Below are 22,976 nucleotides of genomic sequence, written 5' to 3'. Positions count from 1 at the left end.
TATGGAGGGAAGTCTGGGGGGGGTCACCTCCTCAGCTACAGGGCAGCTGCATTCTCTGGGGGCTCCCAAACTGGGGGAGATGTGTGGGTACTGGTGATGAAGCAGAGGAGTGCTGAGACACGGGAACGACCGGGGATGCAGGTGGAGGGAGCTTATCTAGCTGTGGAGGGAGGGAAATGGGAGGAAGAGAGGGCTTCCAGAGGCCAGAGACACTGAGCCACAGAGGGTCACGGCCCAGGCCACGAGGCACAAGCAGAGGGGACAGCAAAAGCAAAGACATGGGGAGAGAGAGGCAGAGGGGCTGGGTGGATGCAGGTCACAAAGGGGACGGGACATTAAGGCAGACGGCAGGACAGCCGGCCCGGCCAAGGGGTTTGGATGTGATCCTAAAGCGACAGGGCCCTGGGCCAGGGAGTGACGGGACCGGCTTTCAGTTTTGCGGTAACCAGTCTAGTTGCGTGCAAGGCACAGGGGCTGAACTTGGAAGGGACGAGACCTGGGCAGAGTAGCAGGCCAAGTGCTGGCCTTGTGGCATGGGCACCAGACAATGCCTTTGGGAAGGACTGAGACACTGCCTGGCCTTTGGCTCCGTATCGTCTCTGTGGTTTGGCAGAACTGGAGAAAGGAAGATTATGCTGCGATCTGTCCATGGGCCTGTTCACTCTTCAGACCCATTATTTAAACCCACGGGCTCAGGCTGGGGAGGCCAGGCCCTGGCCGCACAGGGAGGTCAGGAGGGGCAGGCAGGGTGCGAGCACTGAGCGGAGTGAGGTGGCCTGGGGCCAGGGGCCAGTCAGGCTGGCACGACGCTGCCTTCCCAGCACCGCCAGCAGCAAGCCAGGCTAAGAGGAGTACTAGGGTGCTAGCACTCTCCGAGACTCCGTGCCCACTACAGTGGTTAGAAACACCTCCAAACGTGGTGGAATGTGGACAGCGCTTGGTTGGTGGTAGTGTAACTGGTACAACTTCTGTGAGAAGAAAATGGGCAACAGCCAAAATTAAGAATGCACAAACTCGGCATTCTCACTTCTAGGTATTTACGCCACAGAATTCCCCACACGTGCATGCAAAGATACATATACAAGGGTATTTAATCATTGCTGCATGTTTCTAAAACGTGACCATAAGTGACCTAAATGGCTAACTCTATCTTAACCAGTAAACAACAGGTTAAGAAAAGGATTTAAGGTCATTTAGCAGAATACCAGGAAGCCATTAAACAGAACAAAGCAGGCTGAGGGTCGCTATGAAATCATTCCAAGATTTATCATAGAACAATGGCTCCGTGTGGGGAAGGGAAGACCATCTTCACTCACATACATGGAAGCTCCCCCAGGGGAGGCTCAAGGCTGCTGGACCCCATGGCAGCCGAAGGCAGGAACTGGCCGGCTGGCAGCAGGACAGGAGGAGGCTCTGCTGTCCAGTTTATTCCACATATAAGCGTTACCTATTACCAAAATCCGTCTTCAGGACTGCTGAGCGCCATGCAGAGACGACATCGGGAGAGCCACACCTGAGGTATCTGCCAGGTCACGGTCCACGTGTGGACTAATTCACTGTCCCAGACCAGACAGGGGTGGGAGAAACCCCGGAGCATTCGGGAAGGGCAGTGAAGTGCCCTGGGAGCAGAACGCAGCAATCACCCCCACCCGTCCCTGCCAGTGAATGAACAATGACCATCAAGGGGGGGTCAGAAAGGACACAGAGAGGCCAGAGAACCTGGGCCCCAGCCTCTGGGAGCAGCTGTACACGACGCACCCCTGAAACGGTGAAGGGAAACCCCTTTCCAGGCTGACAGTGCCTGCGGGGGATGGGGCCGGGCCTGGCACCCAGGGAGACACTAGGCCCTCCTGCCATGGGACTGCAGTCATGCCCCGTGTGCCCGCCATGGCCTCCAGGTAACAGGCACCCCCATCCCGAAGCGGGATGCCACCCACAACTGTCTGTCCACCCGGGTCATCTTTCCAGACAGTCTGAGGGGACAGGCACCTCACTCAGCCACCCAGTAGGTAGTGTGAGGACAACTGGGAGAAACCGTGGTCCCTATAGGGACAAACCTATTCATAGGGCTGATGGGAAGTCCATGAAGAAATGTAGCTCCTGCCAAAACATAACCCCAAAGGCTGAGAGGGGCTGGAAGGAAATGGAACACTCACCAGGAGACAGCAAACGCCTGCTCCCCCGCGTTTCCAGGTCTCCCAGGAAAACCAACACCTCCCCTCCTGTCCCCAGACCTCAGCACCAGACATAATGTTCTCAGAGGCTGGCAAGGTGGCCGGCCAGGCTGATCACCTGACAGATGTCATGTGTCCTATCCCAGCACCATGACACTACTCAAGTCCTCCCAGCAAAGAGAGAGAGAGACTAAGATCACACACAACCTGCAGAGGTGGGAAATGACCTGAGGGGCTGGGTGCTGGCCAGGAGAAGCTGTCTCCTCACAGGCCGACACTAAGCTGGGCCAGGCTGCATTTCCATTCAGGGACTGCTATCGGGGCTGGCAGGGGTGGCAGCTGGCAAAGCAGGACCAGGAAGGGCTGCATGGTCGAACCTCACTCCCCCCGCCCCCAAGCCTGGCAGCAGCCCCCTCACTCTACAAGCACCTGTCTGCACCTCCAGCACCTTCTCCACACACCTGCTCAGGTGAGCCCAGAACTCAGGCCACTTCCCAGGATCCAGGCCAAGGTCTGCCCCTCCTGCCCCATCCTTACCCATAGCCCTGTGGCCAGAGTCCAACTCCCAATTCCCAGGACAAGGTGAGGTCTCCCCAAGGCCCACAGGCTCCCCATCCGCCTGCCTTGCTGGGTGTGCAAGCGTTACTCACAGCCAGAACTCAGGGGCCCACGGTGCTGTCAGCAGGGAGAGGGTCGCTGTCTGGAGCCAGGGCAGACTGCAGCATGCGGCAGAACTCAGCACAGAGCCTGACTCCGGCCAGAGGACGCTGGGCCCCTCACTCCTGCACTCACACACAGCCTTCCCAGCTTCTAGCCAGGAGCTGCGTGAGAGACAGCTGTTGCTGTCAGAGGCCACCCTGGCAGTGACCCCTGGCGCTGCAGACATCTGTCTGGCTTCCTGCTGCACGCCTCAGGCCTGCTGCACCCAGGCGCTGTCAGGCATGTTCGGTGTGTGCTCTCCCCTCCGGCCACAGTGCTCCAGCTGTACCAGCTTATCCTGGGGCCTCAATGTCTATGCCATCATGCCCAAGGGCTCAGGCAGACACTGCCCCTCAGCCTGCCTCATGATCACCAGGCCTTTTAGGCCTCAGTTCAAGTGAGAGCTTCTTGGAGAGACTGCAAGATGAGGTGCTAAGAACCTCTCCATTATCACAGCCTTCGTTTTTCTTCTGCCTAGAACTTTTGGAGACTGTGTTCCTTTTTCCTCTATGTTTGTTTGCATCACCCCTGTGCCCACTCCCCTCACACCCGCAACAAATGAGCAAAACTCCATGGGGACAGGGGGTGAGAGCACTTGATGTCTCATTTATTGTTGTATCTGCAATGCATTTATGATTCCCGGCACACAGTAAGTATTCAATTCAGACTTGGTGAATGAACGACATAATAGTTCTTCCATGAATGATCTCACAGATCAGGGGACATGGCCCCCCACCAGCAAGGGATGTCCAGGGAGGGGTTCAGAAAAGGTCCTCATGTGCCTCCCTCCATCCATCCCCAGAGGACCAAGGTCAGCAGAGGCCCAGCACGGAGCCCGTCTGACCGGCTCAGCTGCTGGGAGACTTTATGGTCTATTACAGAGTGGAAGGAAATGCATGAGCTTCACTGTGAGCGTGCAGCCACGTGGGCACTACAGCAGTCAGTCTGGAAGTCATGGCCCCACAGCAGGCCAGGAGGGGAGGGGAAGGGGGTGGCCTTTCTGCTGCAGGTGTTACTCGAGTGCAGAACCCACAAGACTTCTGGCCTCTTGGTCTGAGGTCCCGAAACCCAGGTACTAGGGCCTCCTCAGCTACCGCGGCCATGCTTTTAAAGTAGGAAAGGCCTTCCTTGCCCGCTGAGGCTCACCGCTGCTGTGCTCTGACAAAGGTGGGGGTCTCGACAATGAGTGATCGCCCCCCAGGGGGCATTCAGCAATGTCTGGAGACATTGCTGGTCGTCACAATGGAGGGTGAGGCTACTGGCATTTAGTGGGTGGAGGCCAGAGACGCTGCTAACATCCTACAAATGCACACAGGGCAGCCCCACAATACAGAATTGTCCAGCCCACCATGTCAACAGGAGCCTTGAACTAATGTGTATAAAAGTTCTTTCTACAACTCTGGGCATATTTCTTATTAATGAACATTAGTATTTCTAAAACCCAACATACCTCAAACCCTGTGCTGTAAACACTGACCGTCCCCACACACAGAGGGACCACGGCTGGCATGCTGGGTCAGTGCTCAGGGCTCCGGGGCGGCCACCCCCTCCCACTGCATCGCCTAGTGATTACAGAGGCCAGCTCTGCTGGGGGCAGCTAACAGGGTCATAAAGCTGTGGGGCTGCCTCGGGGCTTGTCTTCCTCCCTACACAGGAAAGGCCCTGCAGATGGCTAATGGCACTACATGGCACAACCTCCACTGAGCAGAAAGAATGAATCACAGCCCCTGCCTGGCCAGCCTAATCAGGGCACACAATGGGCAGATTGTGCGGCCCCCGCTGCCATGGGAGGAGCAGCCTTGTAACCCAGGGCAGCAGTCACGGAGAAGCTGACCTCACGGCCACCCCAGGACAGGATCTGTCCTCTGGGGCCAGGGCCAACAGATAGGCCTGGTGCTGCCTCCTAAGGCATCTGCAGCCAATGTATCATCATCATGTGGCGCCAGCTGTGTCAGAGGCAATCCCAGGCAGTGACCTCTCGGTCAGGTGACCCTGAATCACTGGTCCGCACACCCCCCAGCCGTCAGCTACCAGCCAATACCGTGAGGCATATTTGAAAAGAGCACAAATTACAATCCTGGCTCTGCCATGTTCTAATGAGCAAACTCAGGCAAGAGGCTTAACTTCTTTGGGCCTCAGTTTGCTAACCTGAAAGTGGGGAAGTAATTCCATTTTCCCGGGATTGATACAGTAAGCACCAAATGAGCAAACAGACGTGGAGTGCCCAAAGCAGAGAGTGCCACCTGGGACCCACTCGGCAAAGCAGCAGTGGCCTCTCCTGTGGCTCCAGCGCCCACCCACGCCTTTCACTGGCTCCCAGGGTTCTCAGCCAGGAGGCCCACCTGCCACCAGGCTCCATCCCCAAAAGGACAAAAACTCACTTCACTTTTGTTAGGTTTAGATGTTATCTTCCTAATCAGATCAGAAGGCCTAGAACAACAAAACCTTGCTTCTTCTACTTCCCCTCCATCCCCACAGCAGGCACCTACAAAGCCTGGGCTGGCAGCTGCCCGATAAACAGCTGAGGTTGACAGGGTTTGATGGAACACAGCTCTCCAATCATTTCTGAGCCTTGGTGGGGGGAGCAAAACGGAGCCGTGGTCTTGGGGGCGATGGCCGCTGCTTCACAACCGCCCTTGGAGTTGATTCCACTGCTGTTCATGCCACCGTCTTGCATTTGCCATCCTGGTGGGCTCCCAGGGTGCCAGCAGGGCAACCAAGGCGCAGGTGGGAGAGCCGGGGGGCGGCGTGGAGCCGAGCACAGTACCCAGTCCCTGGACCCCCATCTGGCCCTGCCTCAGTGGGTTAAAATCAGTCCACATGTCCGCTCCCCTGTCACAGAGTATGCCTCCCACGTGGGGCACCTTGATAATGGCTGCCTCGTTGCCTCCAATTCCACCTGAGCCTCTCAAGTCAGCCAGGACAGCCACAGATAAGGCGGCTGCTAGAGCAGGGCTGCAGTCATGGTAGTAAAAATAATGATGATGATGATGATGATATAATAAGCTGACATGCCTGACCGAGTGGCCACCGAGTGCCACCCCCAGGTAATCACATGCTGGGCACTGACAGGAAGAGGGGGAAGGCTGACACACGCGTGCTCGCTCAGGCACCGTCCTAAGGGCCCCCCGCATGTTAACTTGCTTAATCTTCATGTTAAGCTGACGAGGTAGCTAAAGTATCTTTTTTAATTTTTAGAAGGAAAGGACACCCTGGAACTGCTGTGTTACTATCCCCAAATCTGGCCCCTGGCATGCGGGCAGATCTTACTTCCCTGAGTCCCTGAGGTCAGTCATGGCCACGAGAACTGGCGTGGCCACCGAAGTGAGAATCCAGCATGTGTCACTTTGGGGCAGAAACGGAGAACCAGAAAAAGCTTTCACGGAATGCTCCTCCCTCGGCCATGACAACTTGTCAGCAGCTGCTCCATCACCCCAGGTCCCAGACATGCAGCAGAGCTCAGTCAACCCTCCGATGACACGCGGCACGTGACAGAAACAACCCCATGCTGGGTTTGAGGAGTGGCACTGGGACTGCAGCATGGCCAAGCCTGTCCTGGTAAACTGGGGCAGGAAGGGCCTCGGAAGCCATCCCCGCCAATGTCCCCAGGAGCCAGCGAGCCCACTGCTGTACTGCTCGGGTGGGGCAGGGCACAGGCAGGCCCAGCAGGTGCCCGCGTCACTCCCCCAGGGCCGTCGGCCTGGGTGCCCAGTGCTCTGAGTGCTTGACTTGGTGCTAGGACTGTCCCCATCTCACAGATGAGGGACCTGAGCAGGGGCAAGTAAGAAGACATTCCCAAGGCCAACCAGCAGAAGTGGTGGGAAGAGTCAGGAACACAGGCCACAGGCTCCAACATCAGTGTACTGACCCACCCGTTCTGCTACTGGGGCCCGACAGTCCAGAGGTAGAAAGGCAAGTGTGGGGGCTCTAGGCATTTACACAAGATGTATGTTCCAAGGAAGATATACAAATGGCCAATACACACTCGAGGAGATGCTAGACATCACTAGCCATCAAGGAATTTTAAATTAAACCACAATATACTGCTTCACACCCACTAGGATGGCTAAAATCAAAGTCAGGGCAGTATTGGTGAGGACGTGGAGAAACTGGAACCTTTATACACGGCTGGTGGGAATGTAACAGGGGCAGTACTGGGGAAACAGCCTGGCAGATCCTCAGTCAAACAGACAGTCAGCATGTGACCAGCAACCCCACTCCTGGGTGTACAGAAACAAAAACATCCACACAAAAACTTGTACATAAAAGTTTACAGCAAGGTTATGAATAGTCTAAACATGGAAACAACCCAAATGTTCATCAGCTGAGAACTGGATACACAATGTGTAGTGTAACTGTACAACAGGACGCTGTTCAGCCGTGAAAAGGAAGCATTTGTGCTGCAACAGGGACAGATCTTGAAAACATCGTGCCGAGTGAAAGAGGCAGTCACAAGAGGTCACGTATTCTATGACTCCACCCCTGTGAAAGTCCAACATGGAACTCTACAGACACAAAAAGTGGTGGTTACTTAAGGCCAGGAAGGGGGCGACAGCTAAAGGCCTTTTGGGGTGATGAAAATGCTCTTAAACTGACGGTGCTGATGGCTGCACGCATCTGTGAATACACTCACAACCACCTGACTGCACCCTTGGAATGAGTGAACTGTATGGGATGTAAGTTGTATCCAATAAACCTGTTTTTTAAAATGATAATGGGTGGGGGCTGGGCAGGTGAGTTACTGAAGGTTGAGTCACAAGGCTGTTTCCTTGGAGGTAAGACAACAAGGAAAGAGTAAGTGCATGGAGAGCATGTTCTCTGCCTGCGCCCATGAGGGCAAGGGAAGAACTCTTCCCAGAACGGTTCCATACAACCAGCTGGCAGGGACCTGGGAGGAGAGCGCAGCACCGCCTGCACGGCTGCGCAGAGCCCACACGTCCCAGCTGAGGGGCACTCAGGACCACAGACAGCGCTGACCCTCCCAGGCTTGAGCTCCCTCTTCACCTCAGACCTGCCAGGCTCCCGTGAGGAGGACATTCTCACTGCTCAGAGTTGATCTGGTGTTGGCAATTACCCGCCTCTTTCATTCCAGTGAAATCTGATCTTATCACCCCGACTCCCAGCCTGCAGGATAAAGTCCAACGGCCGCAGCAAGGCAGCCAAAAGCCTTCTCTCTCCAATCTGACGGTCCCAGAGCTGCCCCCATGAGGCATGTCCACACATCCCACAAGCAGCACTATCTGCCTCATGACCCCTCCTGACCTCTGCCCTCCACGGTGCTGACCACTAGAACCACGTACTCCCTCCTCTGACCCGCCAGGGCCCCCTCCACAAGGCCAGCACCCACGATGCATTTTCAGTTCACATACAGGTGGGCACAACTCTGACGTGCCCAGCACCATGCGCTGCAATGGGAATACCAGGTGAGTTTGAAGCAGATACAATCCCTGACCCCAAGTAGCTGACCCCAAATGGAAATAGAAAGCAGTAACTGATGAAGAATATGAACTTCCAAACAGAAGGAAGGAAAAGCACAAAGTTATGAGGGTCTAGGACGGGGGATGTATCCTTAGATAGCCAGGGTGACATTCCTAAGGGGCACCGGAGCTGAGAACTGGCAGTGGGAATGGAATTCTGAGCACCAGAACGGCTTGTGCAAAGGCACTGAGGTTCAGGAGCTGAGAGCTGGAGAGCTGCTGTGGAAGGGCCAGCCTGGCCACAAAGGGGCAGCGGTGAGAAGATGAGGCTGGGGAGGCAGGCAGCAGCCAGATCACACAGGCCTCGTGGGCCATGTTGAACACGACCAGATTTTGTGGTCACCACAACAAGAAGGCAGAGAATGGTTTTCAGCCAAGGATGTACAGGGATCAGGTCTGTGTTTATTCTAACTCATCCCTCCCAGAGGTGTGAGGGCAGCTCCTGGTTTCCCCAATAGCCTCCCCTCCAGGCTGGGTGCTCATGTGGACAGCGCTCGGCAGTGAGCCACAGAACAAGAAGCTGTCCTTGTTTTCACACGGGGGGCCCAGGGACTACCAGTGGGACACTTAACATCCTTCCTGCTAAGGGGCAGAAGGACCATCCCCACCCCTGCCTGGCCACACCTGACAGGTGGCCCTGGTGCCACAGTGAGAAGGTTCTTGCTGCTCCCTTGAGGAAGTGGCTAGAGCAGCCAGGGGACCCCTGAACACGAGGACCACCACCCCAGCCCGACTCACCCACATGCAGGGTTCCAGGGGCACCTTTACCCAGGTCTATTCACTGACAACTGAATCTCAGGCAGGACCGCACTGCCACCAGACTGCTGACTCCTCACGAACCAGGGCACAGAACCACCAAATCATCCCAGTGATTCTCCACGCCACACCCTTTTGAGCCCAGTATTAAAAAAGAGGAGGGGAGGGGAGGGGAGGGGAGGGGAGAGAAGGAGAGGAAAGGAAAGGAAAGGAAGGAGGGAGGGAGGGAGGGAGGTCTTAAGGGGTGGTTTCTATGGCAACCAGCTTTGGGGATCTACAGTAAGCCCCAAGCACATCCCTCCAATCTGGTCCACGAGGGCAGCCAGGAAAAAAGCATACCCTTCCTAGCTCTGAGCATTCCTGTCCCTCCTGGGGCTTGAGGCTTAATGGAAGCAACCCATGGGCAGAATGCTTCAGAGCTGTCAGGAACATCTCAGAAACTCATCTTTCTCAACCTACACAGCCCCAAACTACTTCCCGAGCAACCTGAGTATCATCCCGAGAAGGCCCTTGGAGCTGAGCCCCTGCTGGGGTAAACCATCTTACTCTGTTTTCTTACAACAAAATGAGGACCAAACGGCTTTGCAAACCCCAGCCCAGGGCTCTGCTGCCCTGCCTCTTAAACAGACTTCCCTGTATGGATCCTGTGTTCCCTTCCCACCCACGCCAACGTCTCCTCGGTGATGTCTTGAATAAATATGAAAACAGGAATCTGAAAACAACAGACATGATCAAGGTCAAGTGTCAGTCTATCTGGTCTGGCCCTGAACTTGAATCTCTCGCAGTCTTTGACGGAGTAGGGTGACCAGGTCAGCACCGACAGCACCAGGCCTGGCAGCAGGAGCAAGGCCGGTGTGCGGCTGAGCAGGCCTCTGTCCAGGGCCTCAACGGCATCTCCCTGTCCCTTCTGCCCAGCCCCACGCCATCTCTCCTCTTCCTGGGGACTCTGGAAAGCAAAGCTTGTCACCCTTTCCCCAAAGGATTGTTCTCTTCACAAAGGAGGAAACGTCCTGGTCTTATCAGATATCCGGCTTCATGCTGAAGCCCAGAGCTCAGTGAAAACTTATCCCAGAAACACCGGGGCTGGAAGGTTAGCCCACGGTCACCTCAGTCATTTCAGGGCTGGCTGGATGTGCGTGCCCTGAGTGGGCCAAACTCCAGGGACTCATCCAAGAACTCCAGGGCAATACGCCCGATAGCTGAAACCCCTGAGGCCCATGTCCCCCCATCCCCCCCGACATGCTCTCGCTCTGTAACCTTTTCACAGGGGACCCAGCTCCCCTTTACTGGTCAGCCATCACCAGCCCTGGGTTGTGTGCTGTGTGTCTGTGGGGATGGGGATGGGAGGCCCCCGGGGGTTGTTCCCTAACTCTCAGAGCACCAGGGCTGGCTGGGGGCTATAGTCCTTTATCTAGGAGGACAGCAGAGTGACCAAGTATTAGCGGTGACCGTACCAGAAGGCCCAATAGCAGGAGCAGTGCAAGCAGTCCAGCAGACATTAGGCACCTCACCATGCATGGACACTGACTTCTCACAGCAACCTGCCTGCCCTACATGGCAGAACTGCTGTTGCCCACTTCACAGAAGAGCAAACTAAGGCTAGGAAGGTCGTGTGGCCAACTCAGCATGGACCTCCTGCTAAGCGTTTGCTGGGGCCCAGCACGGTGTGAAGCACTTTACATGCATCACGCCATTTACTCTAACACTGTGTGAGGTTTTCCTGACACTGACACCATTTTACAAATGAGAAAACTGAGGCTTGGCAAGGTCATGCAGGTGCCTGAATATGCCTTTCCCATGGCCTCCAGCTCTGTGCAGGCAAGAAGGACTTGAGGCCATGGGCAAGGCCCTGGAGGACACAATATGGGGACAGGCAGGAGGGAAGGGGGGTATCAGCAAGGCCACAAGCAGGACACAACTGCTTCTGCAGCCACTTGCAATGGGAAGTGGGAACCTGTGGTAGAGCCAGGCAAAGAGGTGGGGAGAGCCATGGGGAAGTGGGGGAGGCCAAGGTCACTGACCCCGAGCACAGGGGAGAAAGAAAACACTGCCCATAGGAGGGCTACTGTGCAGCCAAGGCAGGGAGGGAGAGTCCCCTTTGTCCTGATAAAGAAAGCCAGGATATCAAATCTCCAATTATCACACTGAAAAGTGCTGGCTTAAGCATCCCCTCCCACCAGGGAGGGCCTCTATTTGGGCTGCATTTTCACTGATAATGTGACTTTGTTTGTCATGACCCTCGAGCTGCTTTCTAGAGGAATGAATCACGCTCTGTCTAGAAGGAAGAAAACACAGGACAAGTCAGTGGGGTCAAAGGCAGCACCCCCAGCCCCCAGGTGGCAGGCAGGTCACTGTGGGGTCAGGACCCAGGAGGCTGCTGGGGAAATGGGATGGGAAGGAGGAAAACAGCCAGGAAGACTCAGTCTGTGCTCGGAGACGAGCACACAGGGGTCAAAGCAGAGCCCAGAGAGGGGTTTCTCCACCAGGCCAGGCCCTCAGTCCCTTTCTCCAAGCGTGGCCAGAGGGTCATGTGCCAACCCAGAACCGCTGGCCGTGGCTGTGCGTCCGTGCTGAGGACGCGGAGGCCACACCTAGACTTGAGAGAGCTCTGATCAGCGAACCATGTCAATACAGGTAGAGGGGTAGCGGGCAGCCAACCAGGCCTGGGTCATCCCCGTTCGCACCCAAGGAGACTGAGGCTCTGGCAGGGAAGCGTCTGACCGCAGCCCGCGTCTCGGCAGTGGCAGAGCCACTCCAGTGGCCTACACAGCAAGACAGCCGCTGCAGCTTCAGAGATGCCAAGCGTTGTTCCTGGGCCTTTCCTCCCACCACCCTCGCTCACCTGGAACCTGTGCACCAGCTCCAGGGACTGGCTGTCGTTCTGGTCGGCTTCTAGGATAACATCAGTCAGCTTGTGGATGATGACGTCCAGGGGGCCCTGCTCCTCAATTGGCCGGTTAAGGTTCAGCTGCGAGGCGGGACACAGAGAAAAACAACAGCTTCAGCGCCTGAGCCCACTGCCCCGTCTTCGTCCCACGCTGCATGTGCCTGCAGCACTGACACGGGCAGGAAGCCGGCCCTCGTGGGAAACACGGATGGGACAAAGGGGACAAACCTGCGAAGACCCCAGACCCCCTCCGGGGCAGGCCCTGTGCTTACACTTCTGTCCACCAGCCCCATGCTACCCAGCACACAGAAGACACACACAGGGAGTCGAGGTGACAACATACCTACAGGTCAAGAGAGCATCACTGTGAAACTGCTTCACAGGGAAAACATTTACTGGACACGTACCACCTCCCCAGCAACAGAGATTGTTCGGGTAAGGAAAGGAGGGGGAAATGCAGTAACTGAAGTCACGCAGCCAGACCTGAAGGGAGAGCCAAGTGCCTACTCTCTCCACAAAACTACACAGCCTCGGCCAGCTGTGATCTTCATGAATCTGAGGGCTGATGCTCTGAGTGACCAGCTGCCTGCTCTTCACACTGAAATCAGGGCTCTCACGACCCACTGAAGGAGGGCGGGGCTGCCTGTAATCCGCTCACGCTGCTCCGCTAGGGGACGTGTTTATTTTTTCAAGAGCACAGGATTAGGAAGACGGGGTCCCCAGAGAGCCAGGGCCGCTGGCTGCCAGTCGGCATCACCTGACCCTGAGACAGGAGCACCTGCCAAAAGCCAGGGCAGCCTGACACTACACTTCCTGACTTGCCAGGTGTCTGCCGCGCAGCACGTGGCCACCGCCACCTGCAAGGACTGTCCCTTGGAGGCAGCGGCACCAGCCTAGCACCTGGCTGACCCCCCTGGAAGGCTTCAGTAGAGGGCAGAGAAGGACATCAGTCCCACCCCTACACTCATCCCCACACAAGTGGGGTTCCCTCCAGGATTTGCTGTTTCAAAGTCATTAATAAAGAAATCACAATGACAGCTAAATCTGACTGGTCTAATTCAACATCGTGCTAAAACCTTAAATGCATTTGTTTCATTTTATTTTCCTACCACAGGATGAGAAGCAATTTCACAAATGAGGGTAGAGAACAGACTTTGAAAGCTGCCTAGGAACTCAAAGCGGGAAAGCGGGAGAGCTTAGATGAGAAGCTGCTTGTCACTCAGTCCCTGCCACCCCAATCCCCACTCAATCACCACAACCACCTGGCTGCCTTGTCCTCTGGCTTCTGGCTGAGTCTGGCCAATTGGAGGCACCAGGAGAAGATGGGAGAGAGAGAGAAGCCTGGGAGCCTGGTCCTACTGTCCTACATGTCCTGCCATATCCTGGCAGCAGCTGGAGTCCCGATGGAGCAGGACAGCTCCTCGGCTGAGACCAACGCTATCTCTGGGGCTCTGGCACCAACTCCCCGCCCCTCGTTCCCTCGGGCTTGGGGTGGTGACAGCCCACCACTCTTGGGGTGCTTCAGCACATCTTGTTCCCTTTGACCCTGCCCACACCTGTCATCATCCCCTATTTAAACTCTTTTCCAGTTAAACCTCCGGAATGTGCCAGCCCTTTCCTACTGATGTCCTTAACTCTTCTTTCTCATTGTCTGCCAGGAAAGATGTTAAGGGATTTACCCTATTTTTTTTTTTTTTTAAGAAAATAATCCATGGACCTTACAATGAGAAAGTACTGAAGACGACTTTCTGTCCCAGGGGTGACTAACCTGTGTGCAGAACAACACAACACAAAAATCAGACCAGCTGAGCAGCCGACCTGTCTGGGGCTCCTGGAAGGGGAAAGGAGGCGGCACTTGGCTTCACAGCAGCCCAGAAGCTGGGGTGACACACCGGTCCTCCCTTCACAGATGGAGCGCCAGTGCCCAGAAAAGACAATGACTGGCAAGGCCACGCAGCTGGGAGGTGTCTTAGCTGGGTCTGGACAGAAACCAGACAGCAACATCCATGGGCTCAGCCTGTAGCCAAGGGGCAGGGGACCTGGGCCTGTGTACCAGCCCAGCTCATCACCCCCGAGGCCTCAGTTTCCTCTTTGATAGGCACTGGAAACTATAAAGGCCCTTCTGGTTCTGTTTACAGATTCAGGATTATATTCCCATTCAAGCCTATTTCCCAGAAAAAGCAAACTTTGAAGGAAGGTAGAGAAGCCAGCAGGAAGTGGTAATAAGCAAAGAATAGCAAATTCTCAGAAGGTGCCTCACATGCATGCCCATGTTTGCTATACCCCATGGCTCCACTGTGGCGTCCCAAGTACCCCAGGTACCCCACACAAGAGGCCAATATTTTCAGACCGAGACAGCTACCAACAGAAGAGAATTCGGTCACATGAGTGACGCTGGGCAGTGTGCCCTGGGGCCTGTCAGAAACCCCATCCCCACCAGCGTGCTCATCTCCAAAGGGAACCTTCCTGTGCAGCAGGAAGAGACAGTCATGGGGTCCCAGTGGGTTTGGGGAAAGAGGTGGGCAGAGAAGATGCCCATGGATTATCCAGGTCTGACATCAGCCTGAGGCCTGTAGACCTGACAACCATGGGCTGTTTGGAAAATCAGCTCTCCACATTCCTGACTGCTCCACTGAAGGTAAACAGCTGAGTTCTGGAAGCTGGCCACCTTCCTTTGTGTACTTTCCAAGCATTTTTATGCCAGTTAAAATCCTTTCACAAGAACAGCAACTTGGGACGCACATCAGGCCTGGCCTGGTCCCGGCTCGGCTGCCTCTCGTTGCCGCATCTTTGCTGAGGCCTGAATGGAGCTGTCAGTGGCTCTAAAAGGCTCCCCAGCACAGCCTCTCCTCTGGGGGCAATCACCCTGAGGGGTCTATGCCCCTGCACATGCCTCAAGGGGACTTCAGTCTCTCTGGGCTGGCTGGGAAGGAGGACGCAGGCCCCCTGGGGCTGCCCCCTCAGGACGGGCGCTCGGGCAGGCTCCCGAGAACCCAAGGCACTGCAGAGGAGAGGATCCTCAGGGCAGGTGGCCCCCTGCGGTGGTGGATGCTGCTGAGGAGCAGACAGGGGCGGGGACATACCTCAGAGGCTTCGTTTCCCAGATGGGATGGGGAGTGAGGCCTGGACAGGACTGAACTCACTTCAATTATGTCGTTTGTTTTTCTGACTACACTTTGTCCCCAGAAAAGGGACTTGTTCTCTTCTACAGAAGGCCAGTAACAAGGGTATCTTAATGAAAGGACCACCCACTGGAGCCGGAGGAGGTCCGTGGGTGCCACACTTCCCAGTCACGCCATACTGCGTGGCCATCGCTGGATGCTGTGCTGTGCAGTGCTCAGAGTTCAGAATTCGGAGAAAACAAGGGCCCACTGTTTCCCTCGGTGACCAAGGCAGGAGGCTGACTAGAGGTGGGGGGAGGGCTGCAAGAAGATGGGACAAAGGCCTGCAAAGCACAGTAGGCCAAAAGTCACCTTGACTTCTGAAACAAGCAACCCACGCGAGCCCAGCCCCGCATCCGAGGTGGCTAGGCTGCCCTGCACCGCCACCCCCAGGGCCTTGTCAAGGGATGAGCACAGCAGACACCTGCATACCCAACGCAGCTGCCCCTGGCTGCAGAAGGCCTTTAACTGCTCTGTGCCTCAGTTTCCCCACTCACGAAACAAAGATACTATTAAGTATTCCTGACACATCACGGGGCTGTTTTGGTGGATTACAACATCCCATTTATGGCTGTGGCATGTGGTGGATGTTCAGCAGGGTATTAACACCACTCCATGCTCAGAACAACTTCCTGGTTCTGCTTGCTCCCTCATTAATCTGACAAGCATTTTCTGGGCACCCCCTGTGTGCCAGGCTTGAGAAGCCCCTGCACTCTCCCCTCAGGGCTGTCAGTAGTATGAGCATCTCGATTCACTCTGGAAGCAGGCCCAGGTGATGCAGCCATGTGCTCCTGCACCTGAGCAGCCTTCTCCTAGAATGTCCCCCAAGCCCTCACATCCCCTTGACCACAGTGAGTTCTTGCTCATTTTCCAAATCCCAGCTCAGAAGTTCAATCCTTTTCCAGGCTTCTCAACTTACCCAAACAGGAAAGAATGAATGGCTCCCTGGACTGACCCATATCCCCATGACGCTAACAGAATTACACCATAACTTCCAATGACAAGGTTGTTCCTTTAACCCTGACTCCTCCACAAGACCCTGAGATCCCCAAAGACCAGCGCTGGGGCCTGGCATCCCCAGGACCTGTAACAGTGGCCTGAGCTAACAGCTGGTCACTCTGCATTACGTGCTACACGGACATTTTAAAAAACAAAGTGAAAATGCAGATCAACTTAAAGGGGCGTTCCCTTGAGCAGCGCAACTCTTCCTGTTAAGGAGTCACAAACAGCCTCCCAGAGGAGGAAGCGGTGTCTAGGTCAGGACATGGAGGTGGGAGAGGGAAGTACGGGGCCTCCAGAGATGGGGGGCGGAGAGGAAGGGGGGCAGCTGCCGGGGTGCAAAACTCCTCAGCATTAACATGTCTCCTGGTATTTGTTAACTCCAAATGCCTCAGATGCCTCCAGACAACCACCTCTGCAGAAAGAGCTCCTACGGCACTGACCCCTGAATGGCATCTTGGGAGGGACAGCCCATGGCCGCCCGTCTTGGCCTCTTCTGCAGGCTGGAAACAGAGGATCTTGAAGGAAGACTGAGGCCTCAGAGGATCAGGCACCTCCCATGACCAGAACTGTGTTATGGTGGAACAACAAAGAGATCTTTAGTGTGTTAAAATTTGGGGGCCATAAGCTAGAGCAGTTACCATCCCCTGTCTAACACAGTCCCCAGAGGGGAGAAGATGTATGGGGGTAGCGGAGGGAGGTAAGGGTACCCCAAGATGAGATCAAAGGCAGAGAGCTCCAGCACTCCAAGTGTTCTCTAGGCTGTGCTTCCATCTCTCCTTTCTCCCAAACTTTCACACATGCTTCCCTGACAGGACTGATAATTGGCTATATGTGAAAGAAATGTAAAACCATCCCTGGGGCTCATTAGGGAGGCAGAGGTTTTGGGAAAACTGGCTCCCACCCCATGCTGGGGGCTGCTTACCCTCTTTGGATGCAGGATGCAAGATGTCCGATGACTGCAGTGGCCCAGGGCTGCTGAAAACAACCTATGTCTCTCTGAACAGCCACAGGCTGACGCTAAGTTATCAGCCAAAAGACGCTACATGAAGCTAGTGTGGGAGTTGGACAGGTGTCTGGTTCCTCCTGGAACTTCAGCTTTAAGGCAGTAAGCCCCGCTGATGGAGCACTAGTGTGCAGCTCTTTCCGCTCACTCTAGGCCAGGTTCTGTTCTAAGCAGTTTACATGCACTAACTAGTTCAATTCTTGTGAGAGCCTGAGATGAGGACTCGTGAGTGAGGCACAGAAGTTAAAAAATGTGCCAGTGTCTCACAGCTTCACACCCACCCTTAACAGGAGCCAGCCAACGAGAAGGACTGTGAAATACTAACCTGTGGGATTTGAAAAAAAGTCATGGACAGGGCTTAAAGATGGCAGTGTGAGAAGTGAGACAGACACCTCCTCCCATAACTACATATAATATGAAAATACAGAAAATACAATGAATCCTGAAAAAGCAACCACAAAGAAGACTGTGACAGATTGCCTACATCCAGGGTAAAAGAAGACCTCACAGAGAAGGGCGAAGTAGCAAAGCTGTGATCCGGCAGGACCCAAACCCTCCTTCCACCCCAACCCACTGGTGGGAGGAAGAGAAACGGAGCAAGGGTAGAAGCCTAGACCTGGTGAACACCCAGCCCTGGAGTTCTGCTCTGGGAGCAAGAATCCACATTACATGGTGCCCTGGAGATTAGTAGGGTTGGAAGGCAAAGACAGGCAGAATATTCGGAGAGACTGAAATTCCAGCTGTTTTGTGGAGAACAGGCACCCACAACCAGCTGCTCCAGGACAAAAGGTGGGTACTTCAAAAGACTTCCCAATAGCAAGAGGGCTCCTAAAGGGGCAAGGATTACATAGAACTTGCTGCTCAGGAGAAAGGACAGGTGGACAAAATCGTCCTGGCACACTCAGTGCAGCTGGTTGGGAACTCACAGGAGCTTCAGATGCTCCATCTCCTTGGCTGGTGATGAGTGCCATTTATGTTCCTAAATAATCAACAGATCAATGAACAAATAAAAACAGAGAGCAAGCAATATATGGAGACAAATGAAAATGATAACTCAACACCACAAAATCTGTGGGATGCAGCAAAGGCCATGCTAAGAGGAAAGGATATTGCAATACAGGCTTACCTCAAGAACAACAATCCCAAATGAACACTCTAAACTCACAATTAATGAAACTGGAAAAAGAACAACAAATGAGGCCCAAAGTCAGTAGAAGGTGGGACATAATAAAGATCAGAGCAGAAATAAATAAAATTGAGAAGAATAAAACAACAGAAAGAATCAATGAAACCAAGAGCTGGTTCTTTGAGAAAATTAACAAAATAGATACAACCTTAGCCGGGCTTACCAAGAAAAAAAGGGAGTCTACACACATAAACAGAATCAGAAATGAGAAATGAAACATCATTAGACACCACAGAAATACAAAAAACTATTAGAGGATACTGTGAAAAATTATATGCTAACAAACTGAACATATAAGAAATGGACAGCTTTCTAGAAAAATACAACCTTCTAAGACTGACCCAGGAAGAAACAGAAAATCTGGACAGACCAATTACCAGCAATGAAATTTAATTGGTAATCAAAAAACTACCTAAGAACAAAACTCCTAGACCAGATGCCTTTACTGCTGAATTTTATCAAACATTTAGTGAAGACCTAATACCTATCCTCCTTAAAGTTTTTTCCAAATAGAAGAGGAAGGAATACTTCCAAACTCATTCTATGAAGGCAGCATCACTCTAATACCAAAACCAGGCAAAGACACCACAAAAAAAGAAAATTACAGACCAATATCCCTGATGAACACAGATACAAAAATACTCAAAAAATATTAGCAAATTGAACTAAAAAAATACATCAAAAAGATCATCCATCATGATCAAGTAGAATTTATTCCAGAGATGCAAGGATGGCATAATATTAAAAAATCCATCAATATCATATACCATATCAACAAAAAGGACAAAAATGACATGATGATCACCATAGATGCTGAAAAAGCATTTGACAAAATTCAACATCCATTCATGATAAAAACTCTCAACAAAATGGGTATAGAGGGCAAGTACCTCAACATAAGCCACATATGACAAACCCACAGCCAACATCATACTGAACAGTGAAAAGCTGAAAGCTTTTCCTTTAAGATCGGAAACAAGACAAGGATGCCCACTCTCCCCACTTTTATTCAAAATAGTACTGGAGGTCCTAGCCACGGCAATCAGACAACACAAAGAAACTGAAGGCATCCAGACTGGTAAGGAAGAAGTGAAACTGTCACTGTTTGCAGATGACACGGTATTATATGTAAAAAAAACCTAAAGAATCCACCCCAAAACTACTAGAATAAACTGAATTCAGCAAATTTGCAGGATACAAAATTAACAGAGAGAAATCTGTTGCATTCCTATAAACTAACAATGAACTACCAGAAGAGAAATCAGGAAAACAATTCCATTCACAATTGCATCAAAAAGAATAAAATACCTAGGAATATACCTAACCAAGGAGGTGAAAGACTTATACCCTGAAAACTACAAGACACTCATGAAAGAAATTAAAGATGACACCAATGAATGGAAATACATTCTGTGCTCATGGATAGGAAGAATTAATATTGTCAAAATGACCATCCTGCATAAGGCAATCTACAGATTCAATGCAATCCCTACCAAAATAACAATGGCACTCTTCAACAAACTAGAATAAATAGTTCTAAAATTCATATGGAACCACCAAAGACCCCAAATAGCCAAAGCAATCCTGAGAAGGATTACGCTCCCCAACTTCAAGCTCTACTACAAAGCCACAGTAATCAAGACAATTTGGTACTGGCACAAGAACAGACCCATAGATCAATGGAATAAAATAGAAAGCCCAGACATAAATCCAAGCATATATGGTCAATAAATATATGATAAAGGAGCCATGGATATACATTGGGAAAATGACAGCCTTTTCAACAACTGGTGTTGCAAAACTGTACAGCTACATGTAAAATAATGAAACTGGATTACTGTCTAACTCCATACACAAAAGTAAACTTTAAGTGGATCAAAGACCTGAATGTAAGTCATGAAACCATTAAAACTCTTAGAAGATAACATAGGCAAAAATCTCTTGAATATAAACACGAGCAACTTTTTTTCTAAACATATCTCCTTGGGCAGAGGAAACAAAAGCAAAAATGAACAAATGGGACTACATCAAACTGAAAATCTTCTGTACAGCAAAGGACACCATCAGCAGAACAAAAAGGTACCCTACAGTATGGGAGAATATATTCGTAAACGACATGTCCAACAAGGGGTTAACATCCAAAATATATAAAGAACTCATACACCTCAACACCCAAAGAGCAAACAACCTGATTAAAAAATGGGCGGAGGATGATAGACACTTCTTCAAAGAAAAAATTCAGATGGTCAACAGGCACATGGACAGATGCTCCATATCGCTAATTATCAGGGAAATGCAAATTAAAACCACAATGAGATATCACCTCACACCAGGTAGGATGACCAACATCAAAAAGACTAGGAACAACAAAAGCTGGCAAGGATGCAGGGAAATGGGAACCTTCCTACATTGCTGGTGGGAATGTAAATTAGTTCAACTATTGTGGAAAGCGATATGAAGGTCCTCAAAAAACTAAAAATAGAAATACCATTTGACCCAGGAATTCCACTCCTAGGAATTTACTCAAAGAAAGCAAGACCCCAGCTTCAAAAAGACATATGCACCCCTATGTTTATCGCAGCACTATTTACAATAGCCAAAACATGGAAGCAACCTAAATGTCCATCAGTAGATGAATGGATAAAGAAGATGTGGTCCATATACACAATGGAATATTATTCAGCCATAAGAAGAAAACAAATTCTACCATTTGCACAACATGGATAGAGCTAGAGGGCATTATGCTCAGCGAAATAAGCCAGGTGGAGAAAGACGAGTATCAAATTATTTCACTCATTTGTGGAGTGTAACTACAAAGGAAAACTGAAGGAACAAAACAACAGCAGATTCACAGACTCCAAGAAGGGACTAACGGTTACCAAAGGGAAGGGGTTGGGGAGAGTGGTGGGGAGGTAGGGAGAAAGGGATTGAGGGGCATAATGATTGGCACACATGGTTTGGTGTGGGGGGTGGGTCACAGGGAAGATAGTGTAACACAGAGAAGACAAGTAGTGACTCTGTGGCATCTTGCTACACTGATGGACAGTGACTGTGGTGGGGTGTGTGTGAGGGACTTGATAATATGGGTGAATGTAGTGACCACAATGTTGCTTATGTGAAATCTTCATAAGATTGTAATCAATGATACCTTAATAAAAATAAATAAACGACCTGTGGGGTTTAACCTGGGTGATAGGAGCACCTTTGCTTTAATGAGCTCCAAGGCATGGTGGGGCTCCTGAACGGCTCCAGATGGGGGCTGGTCATAGACGACCAGGTAGGTCATGATTAGAAGCTTCAAACTTTCAACCATATCCCCACACTCCAGGAAGGGTAGAGGGGCTAGAAACTGAGGAAATGACAGATGATGCCTGTGTGAGGAAGGCTGCGTAAAAATCCCAAAGGAATGGGGCTTGGGGAGCCTCCAGACTGGTGGACACATGGAGGTAAGTGGCATGTCCTGCAAGCATGGACGCTCCGCATCCCTTCCCGCACAGCTTGCCCTATGTGCTCTTCCATCTGGATGCTCAACTGTATCCTTTATCATACCTTTTTATAATAAACTGGTAAATAGTAAGCAAGCAGTTTTCCTGAGTTCTGTGAGCTGCTCTAGCAAATGAACCAAAACCAAGGAGGGAGTCATGGGAACCTCTGATTTGTACCCCACAGTCAGGAGCCTGGGTAAAAACTTCGACTCGCGATTGGCATGTCCTCCTGGACTGAAGTGGGAGGCTGGCAGTCCTCCTGGACGGAGCCCTTACCTGTGGGATCTGATGCTCTCTCCAGGTAGAAAATGGAGTTACGATGTAGGACACCCAGCTGGTGTCAAGGAATTGCTTGGTGGGGGGGAAACTCCCACACCTGGTGTCAGAAGTGTTCTGAGCATGTCTAAGCATAACAGTAAAGGAGGTATGCTTTTCCTACTCAATAGCACACTCGGTAAGTGTCAGCTATTCTATTCTCCTCTTTACTATTCACATTATTGCTGACCAGTGGAAATGACCCTGACTTTCTGTAAATATGACCTCAAGTATAGGCCAGAATGTGAACCTTCCGAAGCTGGGTCACTTGTGCTGGCTCACGCTAGGCTCCTCAAAGTGTTTGCTGCCACAGTAAATGTACTGTCATTGTTACTGATGATTAACATTTACAAAGTTCCTCCTGTGGACCACATACTATGCTAACAAGCACTTACTGCATGTGGTGCAGATGAGGACACAGACAGGTTAAGTAACTTGCCCAAGGTCGTAGAGGTATAGCTACATGGGAACTCGGCTCTCGCTTCTGCCAAAGCCAGACAATTAACCTCTAAATCAAAATGTCCAGGGTACCTGGGGCTTTCCTTCCATCCCCATCCACCCCTGTGAAGTGGTGCATTTCCAGCTTTGACTTCAAATGGAAGTCAGAGATGAAAAGACTTTTCTCAACTAAGGTCCAGAGAAAACAGCCAGAATGAAAGGCAAGTGTGCCTAAGTCCCACTGATTCTCTGGGCTACCCAGAGGACTGGGGATCTAGGACAGAACTGCCATCGGCAATGTGTAAGGCCTTGCCAGGCAGAAACAGGTCTCTCCTGAAGGAAAAGCTGGTTCGGGTGCCTCACAGACAGACTTCACCAGTGAGCTTGGCCTCA

At 52.0% G+C, this 22,976-nt stretch overlaps 1 protein-coding gene across 3 annotated transcripts in view; it reads right to left on the bottom strand.

Annotated features, from left to right (window-relative positions):
- ITPK1 (inositol-tetrakisphosphate 1-kinase) overlaps positions 1–22,976 on the bottom strand; it is a 158,953-nt gene that overhangs the window by 53,982 nt on the left and 81,995 nt on the right. For all 3 annotated transcript variants that reach the window (XM_057488194.1, XM_057488193.1, XM_036882087.2), the window contains one exon: positions 11,949–12,074. Coding sequence is in view for 2 of the 3 variants with exons in the window: in XM_057488193.1 (XP_057344176.1) it covers positions 11,949–12,074 (126 nt within the window). In the remaining variant the exon portion in view is untranslated. The remainder of the gene's footprint in view (positions 1–11,948; positions 12,075–22,976) is intronic.

Source organism: Manis pentadactyla, chromosome 11 (genome assembly GCF_030020395.1).
Source record: "Manis pentadactyla isolate mManPen7 chromosome 11, mManPen7.hap1, whole genome shotgun sequence".
Taxonomy (NCBI): domain Eukaryota; kingdom Metazoa; phylum Chordata; class Mammalia; order Pholidota; family Manidae; genus Manis; species Manis pentadactyla.
The sequence above is the reverse complement of the archived record's forward strand: the minus strand, read 5'-3'. Positions and strand labels throughout refer to the sequence as shown.